Source organism: Bidens hawaiensis, unplaced genomic scaffold (genome assembly GCF_021521415.1).
Source record: "Bidens hawaiensis isolate Kalapana, Puna unplaced genomic scaffold, B.hawaiensis_p1.1 tig00030319_1, whole genome shotgun sequence".
Taxonomy (NCBI): Eukaryota; Viridiplantae; Streptophyta; class Magnoliopsida; order Asterales; family Asteraceae; genus Bidens; species Bidens hawaiensis.
In genome coordinates, this window is record NW_027495060.1 from 14314 (window position 1) to 38831 (window position 24518).

At 35.1% G+C, this 24518-nt stretch overlaps 2 protein-coding genes and 2 pseudogenes across 4 annotated transcripts; 3 read left to right on the forward strand and 1 right to left on the reverse strand.

Annotated features, from left to right (window-relative positions):
- The first annotated feature begins 191 nt into the window (after positions 1-191).
- LOC143580311 (protein trichome birefringence-like 10) lies at positions 192-24518 on the forward strand. Of its 2 annotated transcripts, XM_077063380.1 has the most exons (5): positions 192-932; positions 19772-20574; positions 21476-21874; positions 22328-22486; positions 23805-24518. In XM_077063380.1, exons 2-5 carry the CDS (start codon positions 20123-20125, stop codon positions 24169-24171), a joined length of 1377 nt encoding a protein of 458 aa, XP_076919495.1. In that variant the 5' UTR covers positions 192-932; positions 19772-20122; the 3' UTR covers positions 24172-24518. The 2 variants fall into 2 exon arrangements, with proteins under 2 accessions (XP_076919495.1, XP_076919494.1); XM_077063379.1 differs by lacking the exon at positions 192-932 and having other exon boundaries at positions 19265-20574.
- On the forward strand, positions 941-5369 carry LOC143580312 (protein trichome birefringence-like 10; annotated as a pseudogene).
- On the reverse strand, positions 10202-11110 carry LOC143580327 (trihelix transcription factor ENAP2-like). The gene has a single exon (XM_077063390.1). The coding sequence runs from the start codon at positions 11087-11089 to the stop codon at positions 10334-10336; it is 756 nt and encodes a 251-aa protein (XP_076919505.1). The 5' UTR covers positions 11090-11110; the 3' UTR covers positions 10202-10333.
- LOC143580310 (nuclear transcription factor Y subunit C-3 pseudogene) lies at positions 14764-16843 on the forward strand (annotated as a pseudogene). The gene is made up of 4 exons (XR_013143618.1): positions 14764-14869; positions 14952-15018; positions 15831-16602; positions 16696-16843. The product of XR_013143618.1 is annotated as a nuclear transcription factor Y subunit C-3 pseudogene (transcript).

The following is a 24518-nucleotide window of genomic DNA, read 5'->3' on the forward strand; positions in this document are numbered from 1 at the left end:
TTAAATTAAAAACAATGACTTCAAATACAAAGTATAGTACTACATTTCTAACATTTCCTTATTTTCACAACTTTTAGATAATATTTCTCAGCGTTTTAAGATTATATACTGATATACTTGCCTATCCGGTTTCAAGTTTTCAACGTAGACAACCAAGTATGAGATGTAATTAGGGAAATCTAACAGATATCACATAATATCACACCCGTCTGAAGTCAATGATAACAACTGTTTGTAAAATCCTTAAAAAACTCAAACTATGAGGACTTAAGTTGCACACACGACATATCCATGGTCCAAACTTTTTCACATGATGCCGTTGGTAAAAGATTTCAATGTCGTTTCACATTTTATCCACTTCCACTACCTCAATCCCAAAATCGTTTTCATTCATTCATCAAAAGCATACACCCAAATCGATCTTCTTTTTTAATCCTCATCAATGCTACTTTACTCATCCATCAAGCAAACCAATAACCCATCCATTACAATTAATTTGTTCTTGCTTCCACACCACATCACAAATCCATCAAATTCTTCAAAACCCATCTCACAAACACTCCACTTCATCTAATTACTCCTTTATCAATTAATTTGTTCTTGCTTCACCATTTTTACAAGTTCTTCAAAACCCATCAATATTATCACAAATGGTTAAAAACCCATCTCACAAACACTCCAATTCATCTAATTACATCACCACCTTCATCAAATTCAAAACCTTTATCCATTAATTTGCTCTTGCTTCACCACACACAGTCGCACACACACCCTGTTACAAATCCATCAAATTCTTCAAAACCCATTAATATTATCACAAATGGTTAAAAACCCATCTCAGAAACACTCCACTTCATCTAATTACATCACCACCTTCAACAAATTCCAAACCTTTATCCATTAATTTGTTCTTGCTTCACCACACACACACCGTTTTTACAAATTCTTCAAAATCCATCAATATTATCACAAATGGTTAAAAACCCATCTCACAATCACTCCAATACATCAACCTACATGACCAAATTCAACAAATTTCAAACCTTTAAACTCTTCGAGCCCTCGTTACCGATTCTTGGGTTTTTGTTCATCACAGTGGGTATAATAATTGGGTTTTGTTACTTGGATTACAAAAATGTTGCTACTGGGGGTGTTTTTAGATACCCAAATGAGTCAAACAAGTTTAGATGGTTGAAATTTGGTGGTATTCGGGTCGGGTCAGAAAAAGATTTGATTTTTTGAGTGAAGATGGAGATGGGTGTGACGTGTTTGATGGTGATTGGTTGTGGGATGAAGGGTATCCGTTGTATGAGTCTAGAGATTGCAGGTTTTTGGATGAAGAGTTTAGGTGTTCCGAAAATGGACGGCGAGATCTTCTTTATACTAAATGGAGATGGCAGCCTAAAGATTGTAACTTGCCCAGGTTTTTATAAATTTTATGCAGTTTTATATTTTGGTTATTTTTTTTTGCAGTATATTTGTTTAGTTTACTTAACTTGTAATCTTGATTGTATTGAAATTTGTTAGCTTTTGATATTGTTTAGTTTTATATGAATATATGCAAGAGGGGTATATAAGTAAATATGATTTTGATGATTAGTTTTTTTGTCTTAGATAATTGTATAATTCGGTAACGTTGATCGCGTTAATACCTACCGAATATGTATTTAAATTGTATATTTGTTGCCTTAGATAATCGTATATTTAGGTACCGATGCAATGATAGAGTCGTTAACCGATTCTTTTAAGGAAAATTAGTTTTATGAATTTACGTGTAAAATTGGTTTTCTATTGAAACTGAACGGGCTGTTGTGATAATTCGATAATTTAAAAAAAAATGCGTATATGAAAATTCTTGGAATCGAAGCAAAGGTTTGGTCTTTTGTACATGAAAGTTACCTATTCTTTTTTAGCCATACTAAAAATGACATTTATGGTAATGCATAAGTCATAACCAAGTTAGAACTCCTTGATTATTTACTATTGTTTTTTTCCACAAAGAGGTGAGTAATGTGTTGCATCAATTTTAGATTGTGGTTTGTTAATTACTTGTCTATTTTACTATTTATAGTCAAGTGAATGTAACATCAAATAAAGAAACTTTTACTTGGAACCATCCTTTATAAACTTGTCCTTTTTTCCTTTTTTTTAGTTTTATTGTTTTATTCAATTATAAAAAAATGAAACACCTTGGATGAATCGCACATCTTGTGTAACATCGTCGGTTAATATTATGAGTGTATAATTTTTTTCCTTGTTTTTTATTGCTTTATATCTGTCTAAACACTCGTCTTATATCGGTTACTTGTTTTGTGTTGAAAATAGATTTAACGCAAAACGGATGTTGGAAAACTTGAGGGACAAGCGGATAGTTTTTGTCGGGGATTCAATCGGAAGAAATCAATGGGAATCGCTTCTCTGCATGTTATCTTCTTCAGTTCCTTCTAATGCAAGTAATGATTCAATATACGAAGTGAATGGTAATCCAATCACCAAGCATAAAGGTTTCTTGGTGTTCAAGTTTCGGGACTACAATTGCACTCTCGAGTATTACAGGGCGCCTTTTCTTGTGTTGCAAAGTCGACCGCCTCCTAATTCTTTACCACAAATAAAGACTACCCTTAAGTTGGACCAAATGGATTGGACTTCATTGAAATGGAGAGATGCTGATGTTCTTGTTTTTAACACGGGGCATTGGTGGAACAATGAAAAGACTATAAAGGGGTATGTAATATTACCCGCCTCTTTGTTTTTATTATCATTTGTGTCGAAATATGGTCTGTTTGCAAAGCTAGCAAAAATTCTTAAAAAATTGTGTTTCTGTTTTTTTTTTGTTTTGATAAAGCTGGGAATTTTTTTAAAATGGTATGTTTGGATTATGGTTTTAAATACCTCCAGAGGGTTCTACGCGCAAACGACAGTTTTTTACGAGAACAGAAAGAACAAAATAAATCATTCATTTGTTCAGTTTTAAAAAATTAAAATACAAGAAAATGGTTAAAATGCAACGTTTATTAATCTTATTTTACATTTCAGGTGTAGGTGTATTTAAATGATTTAGGTTTGTTCTTGCAAGAATTTAGTCTTTGACCTTGTAAGTCAAATGGTTCTTGTGTTGGCAGTCACGACCAATCTAAACAAGCTAATGAGTTTATGATTCGATTTTGTTACTGGTCAGAGGCTGTTACTTCCAAGAAGGAGCTCAAGTATTTAGGGAAATGGAAGTCGAGACCGCATACAAAAAGGCATTAGAAACTGTATTATCTTGGATCAATAGAGAAGTAAATAAATCAAGAACACAAGTTTTCTTCCGTACATACGCCCCTGTTCATTTCAGGTTTTTTTTTCATCCCTAATTTAGAATGTGCATGGATCAGCTTTCTGCTCAAGTCGACCAAAAAACAAAAATTCTGCTTTTAGGTTTTGAAAGCCATTCATTTTCGGTTTCTACAATGCGTTCGGTTTGGTTTTGGTTTTTTTGGTTTTATTATATGGGCTCGATAAAGCTGAAAAAATCAAACTGAACCCGTTGTAGAAAACCCAAAATTAACGTTTTTCTAAACACAAAAACCGATTTTTTTTTGTTTATTAACGATTATATAATATTAAACATTTGTACCTAATAGTTTTGGGCTACACCGTTCATTGATTTCTTATAATTATACTAGATGGGTGCCCGCGCGATGCTGCGGGAAACCAAAATCCTAGTAATCATGTAACAATTAAGGATGTTCAAAGTTCGTTTAAAATCTTGAAAACGTTTAAACCAATCACCACTTTTGATTAGCTGGTTTCTGAATGTTCAAACCATAGAAAACAGTTCGGTTTACGGTTTATACCAAAAATAGGCCATATAAAACCGGACCGGACTGTAAACTTATTATTGAAACTCAATGTGTGAAACCAAACCATTAGTAACGATTCAGTTTAAATTTTCGACGCTTTAGTTTTCGTTTTCAATGAAAAAAAATAACCAACGGTTTAGCTCACTATTTAACTTAGAAACCGTTAAAACTGAATTGTGAACGCATAACATGTTAATTTTTTTAATTGAAAAAATCTATAGCAATACCATACCCAAATTAAAGACAATAAAATGCTCGTTTTTATGGTGTAATTTTTAAAAAAATGTATTAACGTATGAAAAAGTTACGGCCGTTGGAAAATCGTTGGTGGGAAGTTGGTTACAATTAAAATAAAAAAGAATACATAGGTAAAGATGAAGGTTCAAAGTTGTAATAATTTTTAAAATTTACAAAAGTTGAGTAAAGATGAGGGGCAATGTTGTAACTTTTTTCATGTATATTTTCTAATGGACAAGTTTGTCCCTATCTTACATGTTATAGAAGGTGTATATAGTATAGATTAAAATCTGTACTATATAAGTTGTGAATTACTTAAAATGAAGGTGTCTTAATTTGCCCATGTTTCATGCATTATATATAGTATAGATTAACATCTGTTTAACAGGTTGGATTCAGTTCTGATTGGTTCGATCGTTTTTTCGGTTTTTGTTTTAAGATTGAGACCGAACCAAAAAAATCAATCTTTGTAAAAAGATAAGCCAAACCCTTGGTGGTTTTTTTTGGATTTCGTTACGTCTGTTATTCCGTTTACAATTCACTTATTTTGCTTAACGATAATCATTTTCACAGAGGCGGGAATTGGAGAGCCGGCGGAAGCTGCCACCTGGAAACACTCCCAATTCTAGGTTCTAATCCACAACAATCATCTTTAAACTGGCCACAATATCAAATATTCAAAGACGTAATCTCAAACCAATCAACCAACTCCACCAAATCGATGAACATACTCAACACAACGTTTATGTCGTCAATGCGAAAAGACGAGCTTCCTTCTCTATATTATCTCGGCCCGAAACTCAGCCCTGCGGCTGTGCGTCGGCAGGACTGCAGCCATTGGTGTCTTCCTGGTGTTCCCGATGCATGGAATGAGATACTTTATGCTCTAATTATGAAACAGGCGGCTGTTTCTGCGTCGAATTCATCTACCGTTCATTGACATGTGCTATGTGAAGGCAGAGTGTATATATGATGCTTTTTGACGATTATACCGACACATTCTGCAGATTTTTGCGTTGCTATAACATCGGAGGAGATGATTCAATAGGCAACTGTATATTAAGTTGCATTTGATTTGATTCGCCAATGTTTTTGGCATAGAATAGAAGGCAAGAAACTCGTTTATACTTGAATGACAAAGCCATATAATTTACAAGCAAGTATTTATGACAAACGAACCCGAACCTGATGGGTTGATCTGAAATCTGAAATATAATGGACTGGGAATCGGTATGTGATTAGTTTTAAAAAACTTTGCGGTCCGAAAACCTGAAACATGCATACCTGTTTAGTCGAATCATATATGAACCTTTTATGTTTGCTTTTACTTTTTCTGTCTTCGGGTAGTGGTAAAATTTATTTTAAAATGTTGACGGGTAATTTAACAAACACATGGGTAAATCTGATACGCAAGTAACTACTAATTACTCAGATGGGTATTAGGCCGGCTATGGGATGCATTTTACAATTGGATATGAGACTGAGATTTTTAGTATTAGTACTGATTCTATTGTCATTTCTACAAGTAATGAACATAAACTAGTTTTAGAAACACATTTGAGTCGACTTACTAGCTACTCGATCTAGAGTTGTAGAAAAATATATAATATGAATCGGTTCTAGTCAGCGGGGTCGAGCTTGAGCAACTCGAGTAGAAGTTGAATTTGATTATCAAGATTCGAGAACTGATTGGCTCAAGGTGTCTGAAAACCTGAAACATGATGTGGTGGTAAGGTGACTCTCATGAGCGTACCGCATACGAAAACTAAGGGTATGTTTGGTTGAAAGGAATGGAATGAAGGGGGAATGGAATGAGAGAAGGAATGGAATGGACAAAGGAATGAAATGTATTTGAGGTGTGTTTGGAATGAACCCGTGGCTGCCCTATTTATAGTGATTTTTGGATCCCATCGCGGTACGCGATGGGCTGCCTGGCTCCCCCATCGCGTACCGCGATATAGGGTTGGTGAGTCAGCTAGTAGACCTGCCACGTGTCGACACGTGGCAGGCGCCGCCACACGTGGCGGACGTGTTGCCACGTGTCAGTGTGTGTCAGACACCCCATCGCGGTACGCGATGGGTGTCTTTCTTGACCCTGTCGCGTAGCGCGATGGGTTAATAAAACAGATTTTACATTTTAGCCCCTAGAGTTTGGAAATTGACAGAATTGGTCCTTTTATTTTGAAAACTTGACATTTTTGACCCGAAATTTACGTGATGTTACAACTGTTACAATAATAACTTATTAAATAAACAAATTAAATGATTTTTGACGTTATATACTTATATGTATTGAAATAGTGCTTGGTGATTTTCAACTCATTAAGACCAACTTTTACGAACGTTTTAGTAACAGAACCCGTACCCGAATCTGTACCCGACCCTATCTATAGGGTATGAATAGGATATGCATTTTAGTACCAGAACTCGTACCCAAATCGGACCCAATTTGTACCCCGTAGGCCGTAATACCTAAAACCAGAACCGGTTCCATACCTGGAACCGGGTTTTTCCAATCCTCGGAACGAGTTTTTCAAATACCTGAAATTACCCAAAAGATGCCCAAAAAATACCCTAAAAAGTGCAACTCCATAAAAATATCCAATCTACACCCGAAAAAGCTCGGAAAAAATCCGAACAAAACGATCAATGAGGAGTAGAGGTGGCAAATGGGTTGGGTTGAGTCAGAACGGGTTAGGGTCGAAACGGGTCACTTAAAAAAAAGGTTGTTTTGGTTCGGGTCGGAACGGGTTAGGGTCAACAGGTTCAGGTCAGAAAAGGTCAGGTTTTTTTTGGACCAACGAATCAGCGCGTTTTCAACACGTTACAGCTCGTTCTAACATCAAAAGCTCGTTTAAGCGAATTTTTCAGTTCGTTTAAGCACTTAGCACCTCATCTAAGCGATTTTTCAGTTCGTTTCATCACTTAACAGCTCGTTTAAACGATCTTTTCAGTTCGTTTCAACACTTAACAGCTCGTCTAAGCTACATAATAAATACTGCAATATTAACAAAAAACTAATTTCATTTACCTTAACTGGTGGGGGAAAAAATCTTACATGACTTTGTTATAATAATAATAATGTGCTGGTGCTAAGTAGGGGTGAGCAAATAACGGTTCGGAACCGTTAGAACCGAGGAACCGGAACCGAACCGATGCCTCAGAACCGCTAATGTGTGTACCGGTTCGGTTCTCGGTTCTCAAAATTTGCATCAAACGGTTCACGGTTCGGTTCCGGGTAAAACCGGCGGTTCTAGACTTGGAACCGAAGAACCGGAATATTCAAAACGTTTTAAATAAATTTATCAATCCCCATTATTATAGAGTAACTTATTAACTGGCATCCATTCAATCATTTTTTAATTCAAATCTTCTTTCTTTACGTTCAATAACTGACAACCATGATCAACTTTGATTTAAGCTATCAAGGTAATTTAATATAAAATGATATGATCTGCCGTTAATCTATCGTTGCTAATGATTTACTTAACTTCAACACATAGGTTTTAATAAAAAATATGACGAATGTTCATGTTGTAATCTAAATTAGGTTTACCGTCAAAGAAGACATAAAATTGTATAGACTTTTTTTGCAATTTGCAAAGTTTGCATAACGCATTTGATAAATAAATGTTCGAACCGGTTCTAGTCAGAACCGATTAGTGAGAACCGGTTTTAAGGTTTTAATGGTTCTAGAACCGATCCGGTTTACTATAATAGGTTCCGGTTTCGGTTCTATTTTTCACTCATTATCGGTTCCGGTTCAGTTCTCGTGGTTCTGAACCGTTACACAGCCCTAGTGCTAAGTTATTTTAAAAATAGAGTCTTTACAATTGTGTTCAACTTAACATGTACTCGTTAATGTCCAAACTTTTTTAATTTTTACAAGAAACAACAAAAATAATGTTGACTTTTATGGTATTTGTCTTATTTTATAACACTATAAATTATGTTAAATGTCCATAGTAGGGGTGTTCTTCGGGCTAGTGGATGTCTCGGGGCGATCGGTAGCCATATAACGTTTGCATTTCACCACCATAATAGCATCAACATGGATCACATAAGACATCTTGAACAAACATTCATATTGTCATATAGAACAAACAAAATTGACCCTATATGCGTGTGTGTGTGATTTCCACCTTAACAATACAAATCACCAAATTTTGTCCCTCCGAAAACAGCACCGTCTCTCGACGTTCATCGGCATCATCCTAGCTTTCTTTGTCGTCTTAGCGGCGCGGTCTACTGGATCTGGCAAGATGATCGCGACGACGGTTAATGGATGTGGGAGAAAGTGTTAAGTTGCTAACACAGCGATGCTATGAAATGCCCAAAATACCCCTGGCTACCGCAGGTTGCTACAGTTGCACTAACCATGTATTTGGTTTGTATACCTTTATTTTTAAAGTTTAGTTATGTTGTTTGGGCTTGCTTTTGCGAGGCGAATAACTGTCTCCGCCTCTCCGGTCAACAAACGCATATTTGACAGACCTATGTTATTAAAGGCAACAAAAAACTTGCGTTGAAACACTAATCTAGCTAATAAAACAGCATTGTAAACAAAACAAAACAAATAAATACAGTGCAGGAGTGACTGAATACTACACCAAACAAAAGAAAACAAAAATGTGCAGGAAACATAAGTGTCACCTTCACTTTTTATATCTAAAACAAAAATAAAACATTTATACATGTTGCAGGCAACCTATATGTTGTAAAAATATTTCTTAAACTACACCAAATAAAGATAAGCTTTAAGCAAAAATCGTAGGAAGACAGACTATGATAGAAAATCATGAAAATCCAACGTAAATGAAATTACACCCAAATTACGTGTAGAAACACAAACGCCACCCAATAGAACAAAAGGAGAAAAAAAATCAAAGATTTCACCTAATCAAACAGCAATCTAAGAATAGAATTATAAATTAACAATCAAACGTGCACCAAGCTAAATTAAATATTGCAAGTTTCTTTGAAACCCACATCAACGATCGCAATAATGGAGGATATTCAGAGTTTAACCATAAAAAAATAATCGACAATGTCTAAACAATTATGCTACCCTTCCAGCTATTCAACTGGAGATTACATGAACGAATCAACAAAACCGAAAAAATATTACAACAACTTGTAATTTTTCAATCAAAGTAATTCCTCCATACCATCAAGTACAAAATCACTGTTTGACATGACCAAGTTACTATCAATTACATGTGTAACAATGGTGAAACAATTAACTGGAGAAAAACTAACCGGTTGCGCCAGTGAAGGGTAACGAAACCGTAGGTCATCCTTTTCCCTCTCTCTATCCATTGCCGGAGATGTCACCCGTCGATTACAACCGTTCCCAGGTAAGTTCGATTCCACCAGTACATGTGTGGTTTGTTACCAGTAGTGAATTTACAAGAATACCCATTTACGGTACCACTTAGGTTTCCTTTAGGCTATGCGTAGTGGAGGGGCTACAAATTGGGACGTTTTGCGCTGTGTGGCACCCAGTCAGCACGGGGTGGGAATTTGTTTTTGGGGTGTAATAGTGTTGGGGCTACAAATAGTAATATAATATATATATATATATATCAATCAATCAATCATGCCCAGTAAAATCCCACCGACAGCAAAGCTATAAGTAGGGTCTGGGGAGGGTGGGATGTAGGCACACCGTACCTCTATCCAAAGGAATAAAGAGGTGGCTTCCAGAGAGACCCTCGGCTCTAAGCACATGTGTATGAAGCAAAATAAAGGAAATCAAAGTTTAACAGTTATATAAAAACTACTACTAATTATAATAATATTAATAATAAGATCACAGTTTAACAGCTATATAAAAGCTAATAATAATTATAATATATATATATATATATTAATAATATATATATACATGTATGTATATATATAACACACACACACTAGTAATATAATAATAATAAAATCATCTCCACCCGGCGACAAATACCCCAAGCCCCCGCTCATTTCGCCCAGGGGGCGGTGTCGCCCCTCAATTTCGCCCAGTACATGTGGCTTTAATATATAGTATAATCATAATAATAAAAATATAAACATGTTAACATCATTTTTATGTAAACAACTAAAACCATTCAAAATCCCCCCTACAAGATTCATATAACTAAGACACGCTCCAACCGATATTGTTTCTTGAAAACATAAACACTAACCTAAACCGCATTAACCACCATCTTGTTACATAAGTTATGTGCATCAACCACTAAACGTACCCCATCGCCTCAGCTCGTGCTAGCCGACTCATCCGAACCAGCCTTCAACTTCCTCAACTGCACCTGGGACTCCATCAACAGCTTCATCCTCTCAAGCTCTAAATCCTTAGTAAACTGCATCCTCTGCTTCTCCAACTCCACCATCTGCCGTTGCTTCGACTCCTCAACCCGAGCGTACACGTCAGCAAACCTCCATATCGCCTCCGCCAGCTCACCGTACACGTCATCATCCTTCCCGTTGTTCCGATCTCCGGACAAATTCCGCCGCCGCCGTTTCGACCGCCGCCCCACCGGCACCGAACACGGCGGAAGCAGAAGCGGGGTTTTCCGTTTCGCCGGCGCCGGCGAGGGTTTGAAGGTGGATCCGATGACGGAATCAAGCGGCGAGAAGAACGGCCACGGCGAGGTGTAATTATCAGAACCCAGTTGCGAAACTAAACCCTTTTCGACTTTATACTTCTTCTTCAAAGTATCGATTCGGTTCTTGCACTGAACGTCACTCCGGCGAGATTTTTTGACGTGGCCGTGACGGGCGTTGACGGCGTCAGCGACTTCCTGCCAGTGTTGTTGACGGAGACTGCCGGTGTTGAGTTTGAGGATCTTATCTCCCCAAGACTCGATTAAGGTGAACGTGGCGGCCTCCGACCAGCAGTCGTCTCGGACAGGCGGCGGTTTGTGCTTGGGTTTGGGTTTGGTTTCGGATTGGTGGCTGGTGGTGGAGTTGCCATCGGAGGATATGTGGGTGGTTCGGGATTGACCCGACATATTTTTTTTTGAGGGTTGTTTATGATTGATAAGAGCCGTTTTATTTATACAACCTAATTACAGGGGTGTGCATAATTAGGTCCGACCCGAAAAAACCCGATCCCGACCCGACCCTAATTTAAGACTAATAAAATCGGTCCTCTATATATAGATCTAGAGATGAGCTTTTTTTCCTAAATACTTGTACCCGTACCTGTTTAGTACCCGTACCCGTACCTGTACCTGTACATGTCTTTTGAGTACAGGTATGTTTACGCAAATTTACTGATTATAGGTACGGGTACTTTCGGGTACAAGTACGGGTATAACGGGTACTAGTACCCGTTTAGAATATGTAAGGTTTTTTATTAGGTTTCCAACACTTATGACTTAGCTTTCAAACGGGATTTTCAAAACTTGAATAAGTTCATTCTCAATTTATATGTGTATATTCATATATTGTGTATTCGTATATTTTTATTTCATTAGAACGTATATGTGTAATTGTGTATATAATTAAATAACATGTATTAACTTTCTTTCATGTTTTTCTATAGAAATTGAGGAAGCAATAAATTAAGAAAATGAAAAGGAATGGATTTTATATGATGGCTGATTTGTTTCATGTTTAGTTTTGGTTGCGGTATTACGGTTTTGGTATTATAGATAATTGATTGTCGTATCGTACTGTTACCGATACCTAGTTTAGTGGAGATTTAAAAAAAAAAAGAACAAAGAGGTACCAAAGCGAGTACCGTACCAAAAGTACCTGTACTCGTACCCGTACCATATAATTTGGGTACGGTTATGGGTACCAAGATTTACTGATTTTAGGTACGGGTACTTTCGGGTACAGGTACGGGTATAGGTACACGTACGGTCCTGTCTCATCCCTATATAGATTAGTTGGAGGGTGTAGTGAATCTAACAATAAGTTAAGCTTGTATTGATCAATTAAACACCAAAATTGAGAAATCAAATTGTTCTAATCAGTTATAGACGATGAATCTTGAAGAACATTCAACATATACTTTAAATTAAAAAAAAATTGTAATCTTGTATGAAGGATTGAAGGTTAATGTATCTGATGAAGACTATGTTTATGGACTAATACTTGCAGTTGAATCCATCATTGCCTTGATTCATACATAACTGATTCAAATATTGAAGATTATTTGTCGGGTTCGGTCGTATATGCGAAGCACCGATAAACCGATTAGTTGAAGACCGATACCCGATAATTCCCATCGGTTCAGGCGTCGGTCTTTTATTCTCAGTTGGATCGGTCTTCGGGTCGGGTTACTCACTTTGCAGACCCCTAACTAATTACCTTTATTACTTATTAACTTATTAAAACTGGTTAGTATCAACGCTTCGGTTTGATAAGTTTATATTGTTGTTTTTTTTCTTAACATTCATATTCATATGTTAGTTATACATAATTTAATCACATAATACTCATATATATATATATAAGTCATATCTAAAACCTTTAATGAACAGACATTAACAGGTTAATGGCCAGCTTGCGGGTAGCGCAAGCCAGACATTCTATTGAGGGCTGTAGCAAATAAAGAGGATATTCTTCGTTTGGGAATCCAATTCTTCGTTTAGGCTTTCATTTATTCGTTTTGGGAATCCATTTGTTCGTTTAGGCTTCCATTTCTTCGTTTGGGCTTTCATTTAATGAAGAAATGGTAGCCCAGATGAAGAAATGGATTCCAAAACAAAGAAATGGTAGCACAAACGAAGAAATGGAAGATGGATTAATAAACTTAATTAGTTAACAAGAGGACATCCGTAATAAATGTTTATTGGTCCTTTTCCCCTTTCGTAGCCTATTATTTTCCGTGGTATATATATAACTATACCCCCAGATGTTAGGTACAATTTGCATCGTTATTGTCACTTACTTTTTCGATAAACACTGTCGAACACAAGCTCATCCTTCTCTCACACTTTGCTACTCAATCGAGCAACGTACAACAGGTTTGACCTCTAATTCTTTTAATTGTTTGGTTCATAACATGATATTTCTTCTTATTTAACAATCTAGTAATGAATTAATGATGACTTTGTTAACTCAAAACACTATTATTTCTTGAATTCTTTTCATAAAAAAAAAATCGTGAACTGGTAGCTTAATGTAAGTTCCTTCATTATGTAACCTATGAATAAGAATATATTTGCGATTTTTATTTATTCACGATTAATGAGTTAATTTTGGCTCAGGTAAGTTGAAAATCACACAAATGCATTAACTGAAGTAAACCATGTTTGCTTGTATATCATCAATTAGTTTATATTAATGTGTTATAAATGCATAATCTGAGTTGTTGAACAATAGTTATATTTCTCCCACATCAACCCTAATAGCTAAAAAATTCAACTGCAAATTGTCTATAAATGAGGTAATAAGTCATAAAACCATACCTATACCATTCATAACGAGTATTTTATCCAAAAAAATACGGACCATCCTAGAGTAGCAATTAATTTAGTGATCCGAAAGGCATCATTTTATCCAAAAAATACGAACCACCCTAGAGTAGCAGTTAATTTAGTGAACCGAAAGGCCTCGAGTATTACTTCAGTTGTCTCTTCATGAGATATCGTATAAGTTAGCTCTCCTCACGACTAATGGTCATTTAGAATATGCATTCACAAGCAATGTGGACAAGCTATTGATACATAAGTAAAAAAGGTAACGCAACATTTGTGCCACGTATATCATGACTATAGTTGTGATTTTTCTCTCGCGTGACAACACAAGTATATCACACTGAAAGCCAGTTTCACGACTAGCTTGCTCTTTACAGAGGGTGGTCATGGCTATATGATACCGTCAACTTTATATAACTTGCATAACATCTTATATTTTTGTTGAAATGGATCAAGACAAATTGATTTTGAGATGTTATTTCAATTACTTACCATCTATAATTTTGAAACTTGATAATAGAAGTGGTTAGAAGAACCGGTTAACCAAGCTGACCCGAAAATCAAATTGAAACCAAACTAGTTTGAAACTTGAATACTTATTATTTTCAAATACTAAACAAAATGGTCCAATTGCAGTAGAGATGTTTGAAACTGATTATTTAGAAACCAGATTGGAACCGATTGAAAATGTAGATTCAGAACCAATTTGAAGTTTTCTCGACCAAAACCGGCAAACCGACCCGACCCGACCCGAAAATCAAACTGAAACTGAAATGGTTTGAAACCGATTATGTAGAAACCGGTTTGGACCGATTGAAACCGTAGGTTCGAAACCGGTCTATAATTTTATCGACCGAAACCAGTTAACTAAATCGACCCAAAAATCAAACTGAAACCGAACTTGTTTGAAACTGACTGAAACCATAGGTTCGGAACCAGATTGTAATTTTCTTGACCGAAACTGGCTAAAACCCGAACCTAAACCGACCAAAACCCGAACCTAAACCAATCAAACTTGGTCAAAAAACTGGTTTCAACCCGAACCAAAACCAATCATAAATCTTTTTTTACTTTTGTTAATCAAACCGAACCAGTTTCAATCCAAACTGGTTTGTGCACCTCTACTTAATATTATAAAAAAGGTATACTAATAAATCTATTTATTTGTATACACCATATACAATACCCCCAAATATTAGGTATCAATCCGCGTCGTTATTATTATTATTATTATTATTATTATTATTTTATTATTATTATTATTATTATTATTATTATTATTACTACTACTTTTTCCGATCAACAACACTCTCGAACCCTAGCTCACACTTGGCTACTCAATCCAACAATAAACAACAGGTTTGATCTCTAATTCTCTTATAACTATTCAATTCATCACATGATCTTTCTATAATTCAACTCGATCTGCTTGCAATTTCAGATATTTTGCTCAATTTCGTTGGATTCGCTGTAAGCTCGATCGAAGTCATATAAAGGTGTATACAGAGGTATATGTTTAGTTTTGCTTGTATATATGCCCTAATTTTAGTGTTTTGTTAGGGTTTTTGTATTGTCTGAGCTTTAATTTGATGATATTTGATGAAATTTGTGTTTTTTATGCATAAATGTATTGGTTAAAGAGTGCTGATGGTGATTTTATTTATTAGACTGTATTAGGTTTATTTTTAAAAGTATTTTATTAGTTGATAAATATTCTTGATATTTTGTTATTAATAATTAAAGGACTTGCTTGCTTCTAATTACATCATATGATAATATTGGAGAATGTCTGTTTATAGATGTAAAAGTAACTTAACTTTTTTAAGTTTTAATTGATACTGTTTTTGTATGCAATGCGACATTGATAGCTTGCTATTCTACTTTCCTGTTTTATAGTTAGCGTATGTTGATCGTTATGGAAGGCCCTATATTTGTTTGGCCAGTCATTCTTCTTCACTCTATGATGAGTTTTCTGTAACTATTTGACTGTTGATTGTATGCATTATTGAGATGGAATCTCGTAGATTAGCAGCCTAACAAGTCAACCCTCCTGCAAAGAAAGATCTAAGAGTGTTATTTGGAAATGAAATACGATTGCGTGTTTGAAATGTTACTTAGCCTGTGGAGTGTTAGTTCGTAAATTATGTTTGTAGTAACATACTAACATAGGGTGCATTTATAGAGTACTTGCCAAAGTTGCGTGGCATACAAAACTGCATTGCAATAAATGATCATGATAACGTGTTTCTATATGCATTGATTTCATAGAATTATTCTATTGAGCTGATCGTTAGATTCATTTAATCGTTTTGCTGTGAAGATGGATCAACAAGGTCACGGGCAGCCCCCAAGCATGGGGGCTGTGGGTAGCTCGGCTCAAATGCCTTACAGCATGGTGCCTTACCCGCCAAATCAAATGATGGGCCCAGGTGGGACGGTCCCACCATCTCAAACATCCGGTCTCTCTTCTCCCCCAGCCCAACTGGCCCAACAACACCTTGCTTACCAGCACATCCACCAGCAACAACAACAGCAACTGCAACAACAGCTCCAAACTTTCTGGGCAAATCAGTACCAAGAAATTGAACAAACCACTGACTTCAAAAACCATAGCCTTCCATTGGCTAGAATCAAGAAAATCATGAAGGCAGATGAAGATGTGAGGATGATATCAGCTGAAGCACCCGTCATATTTGCACGTGCGTGTGAAATGTTTATACTTGAGTTGAGTTTAAGGTCATGGAACCACACTGAAGAAAACAAAAGGCGTACCCTTCAGAAAAACGACATTGCTGCTGCAATCATGAGGACCGATATATTTGACTTTTTGGTTGATATAGTACCGCGTGAAGATTTGAAAGATGAAGTGATTGCTTCTACAATCCCAAGAACCGGGCCTGTTCCAGTTGGAGCCCCAACCGAGGGTGTACCGTATTACTATATGCCGCCACCACAGGTTGGTGGTTCGGGGATGTATATGGGTAAGCCCATGGATCCTCAAGCACTTTACGGGCAGCAACCTCGCCCGTACATGGCTCAGCCTATGTGGCCACAACAGCAGCAACAAGAACCTCAGGAAGATGCTTAACCAGGTACGTACTAAACCTAAGTTTCAATTGTTGCTTAAAAGTTTGATCTTTATGACATGATTTAAAGAATTGACTGCTAGCCTTTTGTTGTTACAGGCGGGCTGGCTTACAAGAAACGAACCCTTGCTTTTGGCCATTTGTATTAAGGTTAAAGTTTTTATGTGGATTATTAGGAATGTTTGTAGTCATACTTAATTATGTCTGTGTGTCTCTACTTGTCCTTAACATAACTGCTTTTTTATTATGTTGGCCGCTAACGTGTGCAATATCCGGGCCTGTTTCTTGAAAAGTCAAACTCATATCTTTTGGTATGTCAAACTGAGTGATTAAAATGGTGCAGGTTGATCGGTTGGTCTACTATTCCGGTTTAGGCTATAGACAGTTATTGGCTAAAGTTGACTTTTAAGGTCAACAGCAATTATATTAGAATTGATCACAAGAATCATTTGACCTAAAAAGTCAAATGATTTGGTGTTTGACTAATGATGCTACTGAAGCCAACCAAAATAAACTGAAGTACAAAACATTCCCATATCCATACAGATTGAAACATGTGTATATGTGTGTGTTGATAGATGGTTTAATAATGAATATTGTAAATCACTCCAACTTTTAATAAAGAAGCATGCCCTTACAGTTGTACAATTTGCTTTATTCAGCACTATTAGTGGCAAGCAAAGTTGCCAAACGAGTCATAAGATTTTAACATAATTATTTTTAATTAATATTTTATGTTTATTGTTGTATTCGGGTTGTGTCAAAAGTTTGTTCATTAATATATAGTTCTCTAATGATTTTCTATCATCATCATCATCAGTATAGTACTATAGTTTATAATGAATGTTATTTTCCCTTTATAGCACATTGTATATATGTTTAGTGAGTAAAATAATTCGTCAAAAGTCAGTAACGAATACAATAAAGTTGCCATTTTATGACGTGAAATTAAACTAATTTGTGTTTTAAGGTAAAAGGTATGGATTATAAACATGTCCCTTAAGGTAAAATGATTTGATTAACATGTCAAAATAGGCTCAATACTTATATTCATTATTCAATCGTGGTTACATGTTTCATGTTATTGAACTAATCAACATGTTCTTATCAGTGTTCAAGAAAATGGCAAGATTTGTTAAATATGCCGTGTTCGAGTCCAATAGTCGTGTTATACATATCGTGTCAAACAATCCCTGTTTAACAAAATAGAACATGTTTTACGAGCTCTAGATGTACTTAATGGATCACTAGAAGATCAACTAGAACACAAATCAAACTTAAAATTATTATATTATATAATTACAAAGTTTGGTGCCGCAAAGTCCCGACTGGGAAACTTTGCGGCACCTTATTGATCCTTTTAAGTTTGTTTTAGTTTCGATTCGTAACAAATGTAATGTAAACCGACGGAACACTTATTGGACATTTTTAGTTTTTTTTTTTAGTTTCGGTCCGTAACAAACTTAACGAAAACCAACCGAATGCCAATTTTGTTTTTTTAGTTCCAGTACCGTAACAAACGTAGCTAAAACCAACCAAATGCCGATTTTGTTTTAGTTCCGATACTGTAACGAACGTGACAGAACCCAACCGAATTTGCGTAGACTCACCGTCTCAACGCCCGAGATTGACAACGTTAGGGTTTTACCAACGACCAAGTTTTACCGGCCGACCCCACTTGGTCCACCTCAAATTTTATTATTTTTTGTTTTTATTTTGGCTTTAGTTCCTGTTACACCCTTATATTTTTTAACACTTTGCCAAGTTTTCTTTTTGTTACAATATTTTATGCATGGTTTTTATAACCTTATAACATGTTATGTTATATTTTTTGATAATAATATTTAAAGAAATGCAATCAAGGTGGTCCATAAAACTGTAAAAGGCCAAGTAGAGGATGCCATCATTTAATTTGTTTGTATAAATATTTTTAGAGAATAAGTCATAAACTTAGTGTAATTTCATTAATAAATTTTCAAAACACTTAAGTTTCATTATGACTTAAAGGTTAACATTAATGATTTGTTTTTATGTGATATGTTTTAATTGATAAAAGATACTAATGATGTGTTTTTTTTTATTTTATATCAAGTAGTGGGAAAAAAACATGCATCACTTACTCTATGCATTTCGATAGAGATCTTTACGAGTAGATGCCAGGATGATGTTGTTCGACAAACATGGTTAAAGACAACATATTAAAAATCTCAATATTTGAAATCCGATCTTAAAATCATTAAAAACTTACTCCATATATTAAATACTAAATTACACTTCTAACACTTCTACATTCTTATTAATTTTTAGTTTGTAACTTACCCGTTTTAAAGTACCCAAATTACACTATAATTAAACGCACACTCAAATGCCTATACGAATGTTTTGTGACTTATTGTTAGATTCAAACTTTTTAAGCATTCTCACACGCATTAAAAATACTATATACATTATCAATGTAAATGTGTTACGAGCTTATATGGTTATAATTCAGTAAGATTCTTATTAGTAATTACCAAACTTGATCTTAAATTAAAAACAATGACTTCAAATACAAAGTATAGTACTACATTTCTAACATTTCCTTATTTTCACAACTTTTAGATAATATTTCTCAGCGTTTTAAGATTATATACTGATATACTTGCCTATCCGGTTTCAAGTTTTCAACGTAGACAACCAAGTATGAGATGTAATTAGGGAAATCTAACAGATATCACATAATATCACACCCGTCTGAAGTCAATGATAACAACTGTTTGTAAAATCCTTAAAAAACTCAAACTATGAGGACTTAAGTTGCACACACAACATATCCATGGTCCAAACTTTTTCACATGATGCCGTTGGTAAAAGATTTCAATGTCGTTTCACATTTTATCCACTTCCACTACCTCAATCCCAAAACCGTTTTCATTCATTCATCAAAAGCATACACCCAAATCGATCTTCTTTTTTAATCCTCATCAATGCTACTTTACTCATCCATCAAGCAAACCAATAACCCATCCATTACAATTAATTTGTTCTTGCTTCCACACCACATCACAAATCCATCAAATTCTTCATAACCCATCATTCATATCACAAATGGTTTAAAACCCATCTCACAAACACTCCACTTCATCTAATTACTCCTTTATCAATTAATTTGTTCTTGCTTCACCATTTTTACAAGTTCTTCAAAACCCATCAATATTATCACAAATGGTTAAAAACCCATCTCACAAACACTCCAATTCATCTAATTACATCACCACCTTCATCAAATTCAAAACCTTTATCCATTAATTTGCTCTTGCTTCACGACACACAGTCGCACACACACCCTGTTACAAATCCATCAAATTCTTCAAAACCCATTAATATTATCACAAATGGTTAAAAACCCATCTCAGAAACACTCCACTTCATCTAATTACATCACCACCTTCAACAAATTCCAAACCTTTATCCATTAATTTGTTCTTGCTTCACCACACACACACCGTTTTTACAAATTCTTCAAAACCCATCAATATTATCACAAATGGTTAAAAACCCATCTCACAATCACTCCAATACATCAACCTACATGACCAAATTCAACAAATTTCAAACCTTTAAACTCTTCGAGCCCTCGTTACCGATTCTTGGGTTTTTGTTCATCACAGTGGGTATAATAATTGGGTTTTGTTACTTGGATTACAAAAATGTTGCTACTGGGGGTGTTTTTAGATACCCAAATGAGTCAAACAAGTTTAGATGGTTGAAATTTGGTGGGTATTCGGGTCGGGTCAGAAAAAGATTTGATTTTTTGAGTGAAGATGGAGATGGGTGTGACGTGTTTGATGGTGATTGGTTGTGGGATGAAGGGTATCCGTTGTATGAGTCTAGAGATTGCAGGTTTTTGGATGAAGGGTTTAGGTGTTCCGAAAATGGACGGCGAGATCTTCTTTATACTAAATGGAGATGGCAGCCTAAAGATTGTAACTTGCCCAGGTTTTTATAAATTTTATGCAGTTTTATATTTTGGTTATTTTTTTTTTGCAGTATATTTGTTTAGTTTACTTAACTTGTAATCTTGATTGTATTGAAATTTGTTAGCTTTTGATATTGTTTAGTTTTATATGAATATATGCAAGAGGGGTATATAAGTAAATATGATTTTGATGATTAGTTTTGTTGTCTTAGATAATTGTATAATTCGGTAACGTTGATCGCGTTAATACCTACCGAATATGTATTTAAATTGTATATTTGTTGCCTTAGATAATCGTATATTTAGGTACCGATGCAATGATAGAGTCGTTAACCGATTCTTTTAAGGAAAATTAGTTTTATGAATTTACGTGTAAAATTGGTTTTCTATTGAAACTGAACGGGCTGTTGTGATAATTCGATAATTTAAAAAAAAATGCGTATATGAAAATTCTTGGAATCGAAGCAAAGGTTTGGTCTTTTGTACATGAAAGTTACCTATTCTTTTTTAGCCATACTAAAAATGACATTTATGGTAATGCATAAGTCATAACCAAGTTAGAACTCCTTGATTATTTACTATTGTTTTTTCCACAAAGAGGTGAGTAATGTGTTGCATCAATTTTAGATTGTGGTTTGTTAATTACTTGTCTATTTTACTATTTATAGTCAAGTGAATGTAACATCAAATAAAGAAACTTTTACTTGGAACCATCCTTTATAAACTTGTCCTTTTTTCCTTTTTTTTAGTTTTATTGTTTTATTCAATTATAAAAAAATGAAACACCTTGGATGAATCGCACATCTTGTGTAACATCGTCGGTTAATATTATGAGTGTATAATTTTTTCCTTGTTTTTTATTGCTTTATATCTGTCTAAACACTCGTCTTATATCGGTTACTTGTTTTGTGTTGAAAATAGATTTAACGCAAAACGGATGTTGGAAAACTTGAGGGACAAGCGGATAGTTTTTGTCGGGGATTCAATCGGAAGAAATCAATGGGAATCGCTTCTCTGCATGTTATCTTCTTCAGTTCCTTCTAATGCAAGTAATGATTCAATATACGAAGTGAATGGTAATCCAATCACCAAGCATAAAGGTTTCTTGGTGTTCAAGTTTCGGGACTACAATTGCACTCTCGAGTATTACAGGGCGCCTTTTCTTGTGTTGCAAAGTCGACCGCCTCCTAATTCTTTACCACAAATAAAGACTACCCTTAAGTTGGACCAAATGGATTGGACTTCATTGAAATGGAGAGATGCTGATGTTCTTGTTTTTAACACGGGGCATTGGTGGAACAATGAAAAGACTATAAAGGGGTATGTAATATTACCCGCCTCTTTGTTTTTATTATCATTTGTGTCGAAATATGGTCTGTTTGCAAAGCTAGCAAAAATTCTTAAAAAATTGTGTTTCTGTTTTTTTATGTTTTGATAAAGCTGGGAATTTTTTTAAAATGGTATGTTTGGATTATGGTTTTAAATACCTCCAGAGGGTTCTACGCGCAAACGACAGTTTTTTACGAGAACAGAAAGAACAAAATAAATCATTCATTTGTTCAGTTTTAAAAAATTAAAATACAAGAAAATGGTTAAAATGCAACGTTTATTAATCTTATTTTACATTTCAGGTGTAGGTGTATTTAAATGATTTAGGTTTGTTCTTGCAAGAATTTAGTCTTTGACCTTGTAAGTCAAATGGTTCTTGTGTTGGCAGTCACGACCAATCTAAACAAGCTAATGAGTTTATGATTCGATTTTGTTACTGGTCAGAGGCTGTTACTTCCAAGAAGGAGCTCAAGTATTTAGGGAAATGGAAGTCGAGACCGCATACAAAAAGGCATTAGAAACTGTATTATCTTGGATCAATAGAGAAGTAAATAAATCAAGAACACAAGTTTTCTTCCGTACATACGCCCCTGTTCATTTCAGGTTTTTTTTTCATCCCTAATTTAGAATGTGCATGGATCAGCTTTCTGCTCAAGTCGACCAAAAAACAAAAATTCTGCTTTTAGGTTTTGAAAGCCATTCATTTTCGGTTTCTACAATGCGTTCGGTTTGGTTTTGGTTTTTTTGGTTTTATTATATGGGCTCGATAAAGCTGAAAAAATCAAACTGAACCCGTTGTAGAAAACCCAAAATTAACGTTTTTCTAAACACAAAAACCGATTTTTTTTTGTTTATTAACGATTATATAATATTAAACATTTGTACCTAATAGTTTTGGGCTACACCGTTCATTGATTTCTTATAATTATACTAGATGGGTGCCCGCGCGATGCTGCGGGAAACCAAAATCCTAGTAATCATGTAACAATTAAGGATGTTCAAAGTTCGTTTAAAATCTTGAAAACGTTTAAACCAATCACCACTTTTGATTAGCTGGTTTCTGAATGTTCAAACCATAGAAAACAGTTCGGTTTACGGTTTATACCAAAAATAGGCCATATAAAACCGGACCGGACTGTAAACTTATTATTGAAACTCAATGTGTGAAACCAAACCATTAGTAACGATTCAGTTTAAATTTTCGACGCTTTAGTTTTCGTTTTCAATGAAAAAAAATAACCAACGGTTTAGCTCACTATTTAACTTAGAAACCGTTAAAACTGAATTGTGAACGCATAACATGTTAATTTTTTTAATTGAAAAAATCTATAGCAATACCATACCCAAATTAAAGACAATAAAATGCTCGTTTTTATGGTGTAATTTTTAAAAAAATGTATTAACGTATGAAAAAGTTACGGCCGTTGGAAAATCGTTGGTGGGAAGTTGGTTACAATTAAAATAAAAAAGAATACATAGGTAAAGATGAAGGTTCAAAGTTGTAATAATTTTTAAAATTTACAAAAGTTGAGTAAAGATGAGGGGCAATGTTGTAACTTTTTTCATGTATATTTTCTAATGGACAAGTTTGTCCCTATCTTACATGTTATAGAAGGTGTATATAGTATAGATTAAAATCTGTACTATATAAGTTGTGAATTACTTAAAATGAAGGTGTCTTAATTTGCCCATGTTTCATGCATTATATATAGTATAGATTAACATCTGTTTAACAGGTTGGATTCAGTTCTGATTGGTTCGATCGTTTTTTCGGTTTTTGTTTTAAGATTGAGACCGAACCAAAAAAATCAATCTTTGTAAAAAGATAAGCCAAACCCTTGGTGGTTTTTTTTGGATTTCGTTACGTCTGTTATTCCGTTTACAATTCACTTATTTTGCTTAACGATAATCATTTTCACAGAGGCGGGAATTGGAGAGCCGGCGGAAGCTGCCACCTGGAAACACTCCCAATTCTAGGTTCTAATCCACAACAATCATCTTTAAACTGGCCACAATATCAAATATTCAAAGACGTAATCTCAAACCAATCAACCAACTCCACCAAATCGATGAACATACTCAACACAACGTTTATGTCGTCAATGCGAAAAGACGAGCTTCCTTCTCTATATTATCTCGGCCCGAAACTCAGCCCTGCGGCTGTGCGTCGGCAGGACTGCAGCCATTGGTGTCTTCCTGGTGTTCCCGATGCATGGAATGAGATACTTTATGCTCTAATTATGAAACAGGCGGCTGTTTCTGCGTCGAATTCATCTACCGTTCATTGACATGTGCTATGTGAAGGCAGAGTGTATATATGATGCTTTTTGACGATTATACCGACACATTCTGCAGATTTTTGCGTTGCTATAACATCGGAGGAGATGATTCAATAGGCAACTGTATATTAAGTTGCATTTGATTTGATTCGCCAATGTTTTTGGCATAGAATAGAAGGCAAGAAACTCGTTTATACTTGAATGACAAAGCCATATAATTTACAAGCAAGTATTTATGACAAACGAACCCGAACCTGATGGGTTGATCTGAAATCTGAAATATAATGGACTGGGAATCGGTATGTGATTAGTTTTAAAAAACTTTGCGGTCCGAAAACCTGAAACATGCATACCTG

Excerpts from the sequence above, each read along its gene's own strand:
- LOC143580327 (XM_077063390.1), bottom strand. The coding sequence starts at position 11,089 with ATGTCGGGTCAATCCCGAACCACCCACATATCCTCCGATGGCAACTCC.
- LOC143580311 (XM_077063380.1), top strand. The coding sequence starts at position 20,123 with ATGGTTAAAAACCCATCTCACAATCACTCCAATACATCAACCTACATG. Across the intron at positions 20,575-21,475 it reads AAAGATTGTAACTTGCCCAG|ATTTAACGCAAAACGGATGT; the intron begins GTTTTTATAAAT and ends TGTTGAAAATAG. Across the intron at positions 22,487-23,804 it reads TACGCCCCTGTTCATTTCAG|AGGCGGGAATTGGAGAGCCG; the intron begins GTTTTTTTTTCA and ends TCATTTTCACAG.